Source organism: Antrostomus carolinensis, unplaced genomic scaffold (assembly GCF_000700745.2).
Source record: "Antrostomus carolinensis isolate BGI_N321 unplaced genomic scaffold, ASM70074v2 scaffold26988, whole genome shotgun sequence".
Classification (NCBI taxonomy): Eukaryota; Metazoa; Chordata; class Aves; order Caprimulgiformes; family Caprimulgidae; genus Antrostomus; species Antrostomus carolinensis.
The window spans coordinates 3,168-17,321 of record NW_010331309.1 but is presented as its reverse complement, the minus strand read 5'-3'; the positions used below and the strand labels follow the sequence as shown (position 1 = coordinate 17,321).

The following is a 14,154-nucleotide window of genomic DNA, read 5'->3' as shown; positions in this document are numbered from 1 at the left end:
CCCGAGTCACCGCGGGGACGAGGACACTTTTCTCAAAGGGGAAATCTCGCACCGAAAATCTTTGGCAGTACTAGAATTCCTTCTGATAAAACAAACTGAAATTGTTATTGAAAACAGATTCTGCAGCCTCCTCCAAGATCAGGAAGAGACTATATCAGCTCAAAAGTCTTGATGAGAATTTTTTATATCTGAACTATTTTGATGAGATCTGTGAACCTGGACTTCACAGATCAGAGAAAATGAAAGACTTTCTTTTTTATTAGCAATACACTTTTCACTTGATATCTAGATTTTCATAGGTGTGGGTTTGGGATTTTTTTTTTTTTTTTACATGAGCTCTCTTTCTCTGTTGTGGAATATCTGGGGAGATTCACCTCATTATTTCTCTCCTATGCAATCTTGACAAGAAAACAAAGTCTAATCACCTTGTAGGAAATGACAAAACAGGTTTCTCGTTAAGTTTTGCACTACAGCTGTGAATACGGCACCAGACACTGGAAGGTCAAAGGGCTTGTACTCCATCAAGGTTGATCTCACATCCTCTCACTAGTGTCAGATTTGCTGGTTCTGTGAAAACACAGGTATTTCCACAGCTGAAATACTAAGAAATAGTCTCAGCTCTAGGAGAGGTGGGAGGAAAAAACTGATATTTACAGTTCCAAGGAGGTTTCGACTTCCCCTTTCTCTAGCAGTACAGTTTTGTTTTCTGCAAGGCTTCAACTGTTGTACCCAGAACTTTGTGCACTAGATCGTTTGATCCAAACATCAGGCATGTCTGGTTGGCTGTTGGGTAACACAACCGGACCTTCGCTCCCCAATCCAAATCGATTTTTCCATGAAGAGCTGTTCTGCTGTGATGCTGCTGGAGAGATATCAAAGACAGTCTCCCTCAGGTCCAGCCGCAGGGTATCTCTCTTGCCATTCAAGTAACCTCTCTCCATCTGGCTGTACGAATCAGACAGCTCTAAGACATCAGGACAAGAACTGGCTGACTCAGCGAGCTTTAGGCCTTGCTCAAAATCACTAATCGACGTCTCACTGGAGATGTTGAGCATGTCAAAGGAGCTGCCAAGAGAACAAAGGCATCTGTGAATTTTGTAGATGTCAGCAGCAGGGAGATGGCTGTTGTCTGAGGTATAATCCGACTGCTGCTGGGCAGTGTCACTAGAGCGCTGTGGTTTATTGAGCTGCCCTTCTTCTTTCATGCCAGCCGGCTGGATACAGTCCAGCCCAGACCCATCCCAGGCTTTCGGACCATATTTTCGACATCGACAATCTTGGCAGAGTCTCTCCCTGTGAATTTCTGCTCCTGAGCTGCTGTGCTTGTATGGAGAAGAGGTTTGCAAGGCAGGACACTGGCAGAGGGCAACCTGCTGGTCTCCAAGGGTCTCCTGCAGATTCTGTCTCTCAAGGGAGTGGTGCATTCCTGTTCTGGGACATCTGTTGTCTTCAACTTGTGTGTCTTCGGAGAGCACTGAGGGGCGGTTGGACAGCTTGCTTGTGGAAGTGCTGTTGTCAAAACTGTCGCTGAGTTTTCTGGACAAAGGCTGGAGCTCATATTGCTCGTTTGCAGTGTTGGACTCCTGGACCTTCCGCAACCTGTTTTGCTTCTCATTCCCTCCACAGGCAAAGCTTCCATTCAGCCCAGAGTCATCAGAATAGTCTTTCATGGTGTGGGCACAAGGCCAAAGGATCTGCCCACAGTTCTTCTCTGGGCCGAAGAAGCAGCACAGTGACTGGAAAAAGAAGCTGGCAAACCCACAGCTGATACACTTGATCATCATGATGAATATCCCCAACTTCCTGTAGGACAGGACCGTCGCAGGCAACATAATGACCCCTGCAGAGAAGAGAGCAGAAGCTGCCATGGCCGTGGCACAACTCATCTGCTTCAGGGAAAAGGCCACTCGGCTCAGGCGGTCAGAATGGGGGCACAGATGGTAGGAGATGCAGTAGTTGACGGTAAAGTCAACGGAGAGACCTACTGCAGCTGAAATGAAGAGAGACTCCACTGCGTTGAGCTGCCACTCCAAGAGGACCAACAGGCCAATGGTTACCAGGACAGTGCCCGCGATGGCAGTGACAGAGAAAATGCTCAGGAGAACATTCCAGGTAGTGAGCAGCAGCACCACGAAGGAAATGGCTATGGAGAGCCCCATGACCACCATCATTTCGGTGCTGAGACTGTGCTGGAGGTTGTATAGCTCCAGTTTACTGGTAAACCACCCGTTCTGAAGCCCCACGGGGGCAGTTTTCATTTCCTCTGTTACCCAGAGGTTGATTTCCTCGTAGAATTGTTTGGCTTTGCTGTAGTTGAAGCTATAGTGATAAATAGTTTGGAACTGCAGCACTAAGGCAGCGAGATTTCCCTCCCTGTCAAACCTGAGGCCCAGGTCGTACGTTTCTGCCCCTTCCCTGCCCTGTTCCAGGAGCATCATTTTGATGCAGTGTAGAAAGACTTCGCGCCCGTAAGGGAAAGATAACTGGTTACAGCAAAGGTTGAAGCTGTGGTCTTGCTGGGAGCACTGGCGACTGTCCATCCACCTGAGGAACTCCTCCATGAAGCACACGGTAGATTTCTGCTCTGGGTCAGGGTAATAGAAAGTTTTGTTCTTCACTTTTTGGCAGAACTCGAGGAGCCACTTCTGGGCGTCAGGGTTTTGGATTGTGAAGGTGACGTCTGTCACTAGGGTGCCATTGCTTTTTGGATTGAAGTGGTCCCCATTATCCACGGGCAGAACACCCCAGACTATTGTGACAGGCATACGCTGCCCTTCCCCGCGCTCCAGCCTCTCGAACATGAACTGGTGGCAGTACTCGGAATCGTACCTCTCGAAGGGGTGGCTCAGTCTGAACACCTGGACAGACGAGGTCTCGAGCGTCGGGAGTCTGAGTTTTGGGTTGGAACAGGAAATGTAGGCACCTCCTATCGCTAAGGCAGCAAACCAGCAGATCCAGATGTACCGAAACTTGATGACCCCACAAGGCAGAAGCTTTTCAAACAGGAGCTTGGAGGTTTCAGACAGCGTGTTCTGGAGACCCCTGAGAATGTAATGGAGGGAGAGAGCGGCTCTCTTCTGGCCGCTGTTGTTCCAGTAGTCTTCGGGCTTGTAAATGCAGGTGGTTACCACGTAGCGCTCATACAGCACGACTGAAGAAGGAAGCCAGGTCATCATGAACACCAGACTGACCAGCACGGAGGTGCCCATGTACACAGCAAAGCAGCGGATGGCGATGATGTTGCTGATGTAGCTGGCGTAGAAGGCAGCGCCCGTCGTGAAGCAAGAGGCCAGCATGAGATACGCAAAATGGTGCATGGTTTGACTCACCCACTGAGAAAGCCCAGCGGAAGGGTTCTGGTTCTTGCTGAGGTTCCAGAGGTCGAAGAAGACAAAGGTGTGGTTGGCACAAATGCTGCTGAGAACGATGACTGCTGTCAGGTTTATAAAAGGGAAGTAGGTGAATCTGAAGGCCACCTTGTACAAGAAGTAGGAGATCATTAAAGAGCTGACGACAGCGAGCAGGACCATCAAGGTAATAAAGACTGAGCGTAAATAAAATGAAATGCTTAGAAAAATAGCTAATATTGCCAGGACTGGATACTTGGTATCCAGTAAAAGATAGTGCTGGAATAGTTTCTGTTTAAGGCCCAGGTCCATTCCAGTGATAGACGTGTAGTTATCAAACAGATCCCAGGACTCAAGGTTGTCTAAGTAGATCCCCATCATAGATGCACCTTTCCTTGTAGGCAGAAACAGCAGGCTGTATTTGAGAGATGGCACTTGGTACTCCATCGTCTGGGGACTGAGAAAGTCTCTGTCCACCAGGAAGTGAAGAAGCTGGTAAATGGCGTTGAAACGGGTGCATTTTTCTGGGACTTTGGCACACTGGGAGTGTTTCTGTCGCGCGGTCTCAGGACCTATGCAGGAGGGAGTGAGGATCCCTCTGTGGTAGTCTGGAGCACAGGCACGAAGGAGGGCCAGAGTATGGGAGATGTCTCCTTGGGTTATCTCCAAACACGAAGACCTGTTGTACAGGACAGCAATGTAGTTCCCCAGGGACCAGCTTGGGCAGCACTCGTTGGCCTCAGTACGCTGGCAGAGGTCTCTGAAGTGGACGTGTGAGCGTATCTGAAAAACAGACAAGGGAGCCCTGGGACAGGCTGCCCAGGGAGGGTGTGGAGTCTCCATCTCTGGAGATGTTCAAACCCACCTGGACACTTTCCTGTGCAACCTGGTGTGGGGAACCTGCTCCAAACCCACCTGGACACTTTCCTGTGCAACCTGCTGTAGGGAACGTGCTTTGTCAGGGGGGTTGGACTGGATGATCTCCTGAGGTCCCTTCCCACCCCACCAGTCTGGGATTGTGTGTGTGTGTCAGACCCTCTCTGCACACTCCACCTCGTGTGTGTGTGTGTGTGTGTGTGTGTCAGACCCTCTCTGCACACTCCACCTCGCAGCCCCAGGTGTTTGTTCCCTGCTCCAGGCAGCAATCCCCCCTCTGGGTGCACCAGCCTCACCTCGCCATCCTCCCAGTGCCAAACTGCAAATACTGCAGATCCCGGAACACTCTGGCCTTTTGCAAAAATCAAACCCTGCCCATCATTTATATTTTATATAAATATATCTGATTTGATCCTACGGTGAACACAGCTAATGCAATTAAACTTCCCACTTGCAAAGCTGGCTGTGGCAGTCTCCAGGATGACAGCTCCATTTTGGTAATTAGCTTCTGCTGCCCAAAATTCTCAGCAGCTTCTGACAGACACCTTTGGCTTCTGAGCCAAGCTCTCGTTCAGTGGCCGTTTGCTCCTGTTCCGTGGCCGTTTGCTCTCGTTCAGTGGCAGCTGCTACTTTGCAGCTGGGCTCTAGTGCCAGGAACCAGCCGTGTATTGCTCAGTGGTTACAATGCTTTGGAGTCCTCTAGGCTGAAACCTGTCCTGTAGATGCTGTTATTTTTGTCTGGTTTCCTTTCAGCTAGAGAAGGGACAGCACGTGTGTATGTTCCTCCTGACATTACTGACCTTATCTTGTTCCATTTGACACATGGACTGAATAGCTTGCAAGTTCCATAAGCTCCCAGCAGCTGTGGACATAAATACTAGCTGGGAATAGCTCTTTTCTGAAATAAAAAAGGAAAAAATAATTAAAATGATTAGGTAATGAAGATGAATCGGCCAGGCTGTCTGCAGTAGACTCTGTGCAGAGAAAAAAAATTATATAAATATATATAGATGTATAGCTATATATTGCTGTTTGTCCAGCTGCTGAGGAGGACTCCCTGGAGGGAAGCTGGCATCTGGCTCCTCCGCACAGTGAGGGGTGAGGGCTCAGACAGGGACCTGAAGGACCTGTGCGTTTGCTGTTTGGCTGGTTTCAAAGGTGGAGTAGAGGCAGGGAAAGGAGTAAAAATATCTGCATGCTGTTCCTCTTTCACTAGTGTCCGTTTTGGGACAAATTTTGGATGTCTTGGAGTTTTCCTCTTTTTTTCTCTCTAGTCTTTACTGCCACATGCATTTCTCAAGAAGAAAAGAAGGAGCAGAGAGGGAGTGGGAACAGAGAGGGAGTGGGAGCAGAGAGGGAGAGGGACATGTACCATTTTTTTCAGAGCATTCACTTTTGATTTGGATAAATGGTGAAAATTTTAGTCCTTTTACTGGTGCTTTTAGGGCATATTTCTAAAAAAAGGGCAAAAGAAGTGTGGTAAAGTTAAGAAGAAACAACTCTTCTCCATGATTTCAGAAGAAGTCTTTTCTAACCCCTCAGTTATGAAGTGCTGTTGAGTTCTGGGTGTGTGACACTTACTACCCCATCGAGATTTCACTCACCTGGGGGGCCACAAAAGAAACCATCTGCTCCGTAGATTTGTTCCACCATTCTCCTTGTCCTCGCTTCTTGTTCTCCCTGAGCTGCCTTCTGTCCTCTGCTGATGCCCATGCCATCATAGCTAGCAAGAGAGCAGGTTATCTGTGTAAGTAGAGATCAGCTGGCTGGGAGTTAGGCTCAGTGACAAGGCTCTGGTGCCACACCTAACGCTGCTGCAGCGACAAGAGTTGTCACAGCCTTAAAAGAGCATTGCTTGGATGAGAGCTTTTCACTCTTGAGTTGACTGTGCCCCTTTCTAGGGCTCTGAGACTTAAGTGAGAACTGCATCCCGGTTGCTGAGTCACCTCTGCAGACTCTTCATGATAAACAGGGAAGAAAATCCCTGAAGAGTTTAGAGCCTAATTCCTCATTCCCAGAATAGGGAGCCAAGTCCGCTGCAGGCAAACAGACTTTAACTCTCCAGGCCCTTGGGTGCTTTCAGGCACAGCATGTATATTGTAATTCACATAGATATCTTGGAACATTGAATCTGCAACTTTACAGCCAACATCTTCCCCAGACCCCCCAAACCAAACTCAAATACCTTTTCTTCTCGGCATATGGAGAAAGGGAAAAGGTCTTCTTGTAGCCTGTGTGGCTCTGTACATTCCTCCACACAACGAGCTTTCTGCCAATGTCAGTGTCTCGTGGCTCGAAACCCTGCAGCCAAGCAAAAGGGTTTTATCATCAGCTTGCATTTTAGTCTAGCTTAGCTTTCCTTAATCTTCCTCCTAGACACAGAAACTATACAAGATTATTACTCCATCTTGGAGAGATACACAAGTTGAGTTTTCCCTGGAAATACAGCATCCCAGAGCTGTCAGAAAGAAGGGTTTCTCCTTTCCTTTCCTACCCTTTCCTTTCCTTTCCTTTCCTTTCCTTTCCTTTCCTTTCCTTTCCTTTCCTTTCCTTTCCTTTCCTTTCCTTTCCTTTCCTTTCCTTTCCTTTCCTTTCCTTTCCTTTCCTTTCCTTTCCTTTCCTGATGGCTACAATTCTCTCTCCCTGATCTCATAACTCTTCTCCTCTTCAAGTAAAACAGTCACTTACAGAAATGGGAGTAATTTCCTCCTCCTGGACAGGCTCTTGTCTGTCCATATTTCCTCAGGATTATTCCATTAACGAGGGACAGGGATGACTTTAGACAATGTGGGATCCTGAACGGAAAAGAGGCCACTGAGCAGCACTGCTCAGACCGGGGCAGCCTCTCCATTCCCAGAGCCTCACACAGGCTGCAGGAGCCAAAGCCAGACCCTCCACCCTGTCTCCATCCAGCCTACCTACTCCCTTTGGGCAACCCCAGCCTTCCAGCAGTGGAAGGGCAGCAAATGGAGCAATCCCAGTTTGTACTGGTGCTGTCTCCACACCAGGGTGAGGGCACTGGTGTGAATACACAGCGCTGCTGGGAGATGGGCTGGTGGCTGCCACCAGCATGGGCTGTGCTCTCTGTGGTGTCAGAGAAACAGCAAATACTGCACATTATTCTGGCACGTGATGTCCATCCTGAGGGATCTGGCTTTGGCTGCACGCTGTGAGGTGTGGGCTGAGGACAGCAGACCAATGTGGTCATTTTTCCTACGGGCTTTAATGTCCTCCTTGATTTGCCATCCTGCCTCACCGCCTCTGCAGAGAAGGAAGGCAGCACAGGCTCATTTTATATGGCAGGAAGAACATATCACTGGTTGGCCCATGGATTTCCCGATGTTCATGTTGATGTATCATCTGTAGTGACTTACCATTAAGGGTTCTGAGAAATCAGGCAGATTTCCAACCAGCAGGCCAGCTAGAGTGCACACCACAGCCGTCACCGAGCACAGCACCAGGACAGCTACGGGCCACTCTGCCATCAGCTGAGAGTAACTGGAACCAACAGGAGAGGGAAGAAGGCAGCGGTTAAAGCACGTGTGCTGTTAGGGGAAACCTGCTGCTGGGCCCACGCGGCGTGAGTCAGAGGGAGTCAAAGAATCAGGGTGTCTGGTTTGAGGGTTTATTTATCAAGATGCTTAGAGGCTCTGGTACAGCTACCAATGAACATAGTGTACCTCCAACTGGATCTTTGCAGGCAGTTCTAATTAACACGGGTAATTACATTTTGCCTCCCTACATTTTCCTGCTTTTTCAGTCAGAAATAATGAAAACCAGGCTCCTGCATCTTGGGGCAGAATGAAGCTTTAAATGTTTCACTTAAAAGATTGCATTTTAAAAGAGCTTCTTCCCTTTTTCCCCACCGTTGTGCAATGTGAGCTGGTAGCTGCTGAGCAGTTTGCCCTGCAGATGTTCAGCCTGGGGACCTGGAGAAGTCTTTGGACTTTTCTGAAACCCAAAGAGTCAGTTCAGGTTTTACTGCATCAAGATTTTTCTCTTCCTCAAAAAATATCTGTTAAGATATAAGATATCAGAACGGGTTCCTGCTCTGGTTTGGCAGGTTCTAGGTGGTTCTTCTGTATTCTGGTGTATTTCTGAAATAGAAAACGTTCTGTGTTCAACAACAGTTGACAAATATTTGAGCTTCAGGGGGAAGTGAAATATTTATGAACTTCAGAGCAGCTGCACCAGCCCGTATCAGGCGCGAGGTGTGATGTTCCTGCCTGCCTGGTCATTCGCCCCTCACCTCCAACTTCACTGAGTCAAATAATGCAGCTGATCCTCATCACTAGAAACCCTCCCGAGCCCTTCAGACACCTTTTCACATCACTTCTGCCCAGGCCTGGTATTATTTTCCATTTCAGACTGCCTTATCAAGTGGTTTTTTTCATAGATGAATTCTTTGCTATGGAAATGAACAGAAATTGCCCTTGGTGTGTTAGCTAGTGCACCGAATTTCTGGAGGCTGCTTTGGGTGATTCCATGTCCAATTACCAGAGGGGAAAAAAGAAGAAGAAAAAAAAGAATCAGCTGCAGTATCTGACAATGGGAGATACTAAACTAAACCTTCCAGGAAAACTAGCTCACGAAAATCAGCTTTAAATAGAAGTTGAAAGCAATCAAATCATTGTAATTTTGAGAAATGCATTAAAAATCCTCTGTCTTTTGAAAAAGTGGCTTATTTCATGGTGAGCTATCCTCCTGACTGCTCCTCTGCTGGGCCAAGCTGGGTTAATGCTATAGGGAGAGACATGTGTGTACACACATACAGATAGGATTAGTATGAAGTAGTTGTATGGACTAGAGGCAGGCAGCTGCCCCAGGAGCACCTCTCAGGCCAGTGTCACCCTTGGTTCACGCGGGTTAAATGGATCTCACAGGCACACGGAGACGTTCCCAGCAGATGGGCAGCCCCAGGGGGGGAGCACTGACCTGCCCCTGGAGCTGGGGGTGTCCCCAGGAGAACACTCTGTGTCCCCAGGGTGGGAGAGCAGCGATCAGGGGCTGGGAGGACAGGAAGCTGTTTGTGTTCCACGTACCTTTTTGGCATCCTGAAAGCTTTGTCATGTCTGCAGACAAGAAAAAGAAAGATACATTCATTTCTTATTTTCCTAGGAAGCCCAGCGCTGCTAACGAGCGAGGTGACCCTGTCAGGGCTGTAAAGCACCAGAGTGCTGGCACTGCGTTAATTAGCCTAATGAATTACAGAGTCTCTTCCTCTCCCACTGGCATTTCAGCCAAAGAGGATGGGCAGACACGTAGTCACTCCTCATTTTTGCCCCTCTAAGAAAAACCTGTAGAAAGTGATGAGCAGTGTAATCCCACAGAAATCACACTGCAGCTCTGTCCCTGACAATCCGGCTGTTTTAAACACTTTCCTACTGAATTTTTAAATTGTTTCTTGACAAGAGCACATCCCTTCATTAAATGTCATCAGCTGGGCTAGCAGTGCAGGAGGCACAGAACCCCAGACTGGTTTGGGTGGGAAGGGACCTTAAAGCTCATCCAGTCCCAACCCCCCTGCCATCAGCAGGGACACCTTCCACTAGACCAGGTTGCTCAAAGCCTCATCCAACCTGGCCTTGAACACTTCCAGGGAGGAGCAGCCACAGCTTCTCTGGCTCTGAGGAATGAAATAAAGAAGCCTTCCCCGGGGCATCCCAGGTCACCTTTGGTAATGAATCCCTGAAGGCAATTCCACTGACATCCTCAGTGGTCACCATCTGAAGGACCTTTCATTCTGCTCTCCATTCCCACTCAAGTGTCCCCTTGAAATACATCCCAGCCTGACATGGCCTTGGGTTCCAACGCAGCTTCCACTGAACTGCTCCCAGCTGTGGCTTCCTCCTCCCTCGCGGCCGTGCCCAGCTCAGCTCAGCCAGTGCCTCCTCCTCCCTTCACCCTCCACCTACGCTCTTGGCTTAAATGGGGAGAAGGTGCCACTGCTCTGAGATCTGCATGGGGCAGGTGGCCCTGGGTCCCTGCTCCATCCCGGGCTGCCGGCTGGGGCCCCTGTGGCAGCTCATCCTTCCTGGCAGGTTGTTGTGAATGGAAGGAATGGAAAAGCAACGGGGGAGAGTTCCCCGTGGAAGAGTCACTGGTAGTGCTGTGTTTTCCTCATCGTAGATTTGGGAGAGAGGGGGGCAAAGACAAACCCTCAGCAGATTATGACAGAGAGGTCTCTCTGGCAGCACACTGCCCATCCTGTGATAATTCTCTCCCAACAGCTCCTCGAGCAGATTTGCTTGGATTAAACCCCCATTCTAGCATTATTGTGTTATCACTGTTCTGTCTGCTAGTGCCACAGGTTCTGCCAGGGATTTGCAGTCCAGCTGTGCTTCCTACTTAGCTGTCCTGTCGAGGAGAACGCAGGTGACAGTGTTTGAGCTGGGCAGGATCCAGGCTCTGCTCCTCTGCCCGCAGTTGCTCTGCGCTGCAAACACAAGCGAATTCAACCCTCTGTAATGGCTGCAAAATGAGCCCGAAAAGGGCTTTTGTGCCTTTGTATGAGGCGGGGAAGGAATCCTGGGCTGGTTTTTACTGGACTTTGGTGGCTGCTGCTGCGGTGGCAGAGGGATCACGGGCCTTAGTGCCAGAGTGGACTCCAAAGGCATGGGCAGCAAGGATGGGTGGTGCTGGCTGGAAGGGGCAGAGGCTGCTGGGGAAGCTCATCCTGGACACATCCTTACAGCACTGCCCAAGAAACATCCACCACCCAAGCAGGTCCCTGGGGCGCTCTGCACACAAATGGACTTTGCCCAAATCTGTCATGGACAATACAGAATTTACACCCTTGTTGCTGCCCAACCTGGAAAAACAAATAAACTTCCCCACTTTTGTATTTCTCGCTGCTCAGCTGTGGCCAGTGCTTGCCCTCTGCTGCCTCTCCCTTACAGGCAGCAGCTTTGGTGGGGGCAGAAAAAGAAATTAACTCTGCTCTTATCACTGAGGAACTCTGCCAAGATGAAGGATTAGCCAGCTGGATGTCTTGCAGAGCAGAAGGAGAAAATACAAAGACCACAGAAGATGGGGATAATCAGAGTTGCATCATCTAGGAGCGACTGAGTGACCTTGGCTTTACCCAGCGAGTCACCCTGAGAAGCAAATCCTGCCTCTCCTGGTGTGGGAATGGCAGCTCAGTACAGCCCGAGAGCAGACAGGATCCCTCCATGCACCCTGGGGCAGCTGCTGTCCCAAGCTGCAGACCAGCCCATGTTTCCTGCATCCCCACTCAGACCCTTCTCAGGAGATGCTTTTGAAAGCCCCTGAGCCGCCCTCCGTGTGCCTCTTACCTGACGGTCACAACGTGATGCTGCACCGGCCGCCGCTGCCCGGGGGACCACTGCTTCCAGGGGGGTTCTGAGGCCTCGTGGTGGGAAGCTGGCGCGGGGTCACCGCTGGAAAGGTGGGAACACAACACAGACCTCTCGCCGTGCCCGGGGAGCGGGGGCAGCCCATAGCTGCCACCAGGCTCCGAGGGGTAATACAGGTGATGCTGCTGCGAGTCCTGGGAGCTCGATGGCACCTGCCCGTTGGACTGGCTGGAGACTGGCCCAAGCGTGTGGCTGGAGGAGGGCAGGTGGTCTCCCCCCAGCCTGGGGGATGCGGGAATGGGGCAGTGATGGACGGGGCAGATTCTTTCCCAGGAAGTGCCACTGTAGCTGAGCTCGGTGTTCCCTATCTCTGGCATGGCAAGACAGGTCTGGCAAGGTCCTGCATTTTGTTTTTCTCTGTGAGAAAAAAGGAAGGTGCAGTAAAGAGCAAAGCAGTAGTGAGGCTACACAGGAGAATCGCATCCTGCAAGCTGGAGACTCTCCCACAGAACACGAGGTGTGAAACCCACCCTCTATTTGCTGTACCAAGAGCCAAACTCAGGGCTGAGCTGGATTATGCTCTTTGTAAAGACACCCCTGCCTCACGTGGGGATCCCAGCTGAAGGAGAATCCATCCCATCCTTGTGTGTGTTGCTCCAAAATGTTGAAAACTTGGGTAACATCCCCTCAAACATTTCTCCAAGATATTTCCCTGGGGAGGGGGCAGAACGAGCTGGCTGGTGGTGACAGCAGGGTCACAACTCAGGACCGCAGGGTGAGGGTGACTACAGAGATCTGGGGAAATGGACACCACGGGACTGCATGTGAAGGAGACAATTATCTGCACTTCTTGGGAAGATGAATTTGTTTGATTGCTCTGCAGAGGGACTGGCTCTGCTCCATGGTGGGAAAGTAGGAGAGTGAATCATCCCTGGCACTAAAAGAACTGAAGAGTGAACCTGGTGGCTGTGACGGTGTAAAAGGGACTTCAGCCTCCAGCCTGGCACATGCCCTGACAGCTCCCATCTCCTGCAGACTCCACCGGGCTCCTCAGGGTCACTAAAGGGAGACACACATCTCCCAGGGATGACAGCAACATATCATTGGTCTTGGTGTGTAGGAAGGGGATGGGCTAGGATCTCTCAAGATCCTTTGAAGCATGACTTTCCTCTAACTGCTCAATTTACTGAGACAAAACATTTGCAGAGTTCAGTTCCCAGGTAATGAGCTCTCTGCAGGAGATGCTTTCCTCTCTCCCATGAATTTTAAAAATTATTTCATGCCTACAGTTCTTGATTTATGGAGCCTGAGAGACTTTGCTAGCTTGGAGAAAGCTTGAATGATACATCGAGGGGCTGGTTAGTCTGTGTGACACCAAAAACCCCTCACACACAACAGACTGAGGCCGTACTGCCCCCAAAAGTGCTGTAGGAATTGCTGCCCTGAGAGATGCAGCTGGTCAAGGTGTCAGAGTCTCAGCAGCACTGTGTTATCTGGAGCTTGAACAGAAAGCACAGTATGGAACCACCAGTGGTGTCTGGTCCAGAGCACGTGCCATGGTGTCTACAGCTGAGCTTCTTGATGCCTCTGAGTTGCTCTTTTCCCTCTACCTCGATCCTCCCGTTGCTTTTCCTGATTTTTGTACACTTTAAAGAGGTGATGGTTTCCTACAATGCGTAATAATTCAGAGACGCTGCTGCACCGACAGCTTGTGCTTTTGGTGTTCCCACACCTGTAACTCTATTTGTGTCCAGAAAAAAACAAAATCCTTTCTCATTGAAGCTGCTGGATCTGCAGGGGAGGTGGGCACTGCAGGCTCTTCATCACTCAATTAGTCTGGTGGCTGCGCTGCCACGTCTGCCTCGTCTGGCGGTGCGTGTGTAACACCGGGCAGAACAAAGAGGCTGTCACAAAACACACTTTGAAGATGGTCAGGGAGATGCAGGAAGCAGGGAATGAAAAATTCCTCCTCCAAAAACCCTTCAGCTACAAAACCTCCTGGTGAGGAGAGCAGATGAGAAACGCTTGGCTATCACAGATTGCCTCCTGTTCTTATGCACATACGTTAATATATTGGATTCCAATATTTCACATGAAAGCCTTTTCTTCTTGTTTTCCATCTTTGCTGTGAGATACAGTCAAGCTCCGTTCTTCCCCCGCGTGTTGTCTCCTAACTCAGTCCCCTGCCTGCTCCGTGACTTCATCTTGGAGAATAACTTTGGCTAGTTCAAATCACTCACTCGTGACTCTTCTTCATTATCTCCTTTTCAGACTAAACAATTACAGTTCTGTCAGTCACCCTCTCCAACTCCATGACAATGTGACCTTGGTTATCCAAAATCTCCAGGGAAACCTGGAGCTCGCAGATAATGATGGGTTTGGATAATCACTGCTGGCAGTTCTGCAGAACTCCAGTCTCCGCTCGCTGCGCTCCCCAATTAGCCACAGTGCTGCTGGCTGAGCGTCTGACGTGCCCAGGTCTGCGCCAGGGATGTGCCTGGCCCTTGTTTGCCTGCAGACACGTCACTATGACTTTTCTGGGCCTGCAGGACCCTGAACTATGCTAGAAAAATGGTTGTGGAGGAGTTTCTGTCACCTGTTTACTGCCAAGCAGG

The 14,154-nt window shown here is 49.8% G+C and overlaps 1 protein-coding gene across 1 annotated transcript; it reads right to left on the bottom strand.

Moving 5' to 3' along the window:
- Positions 1 to 342: 342 nt before the first annotated feature.
- DISP2 (dispatched RND transporter family member 2) lies at positions 343 to 11,949 on the bottom strand. Its single transcript, XM_010173187.2, has 7 exons — positions 11,519 to 11,949; positions 9,266 to 9,295; positions 7,598 to 7,721; positions 6,409 to 6,524; positions 5,828 to 5,946; positions 5,024 to 5,121; positions 343 to 4,130 (listed from the first exon to the last, which is right to left on the bottom strand). The coding sequence occupies exons 1-7, from the start codon at positions 11,914 to 11,916 to the stop codon at positions 717 to 719; spliced, it is 4,299 nt and encodes a 1,432-aa protein (XP_010171489.2). The 5' UTR covers positions 11,917 to 11,949; the 3' UTR covers positions 343 to 716.
- Between the last annotated feature and the right edge of the window lie 2,205 nt (positions 11,950 to 14,154).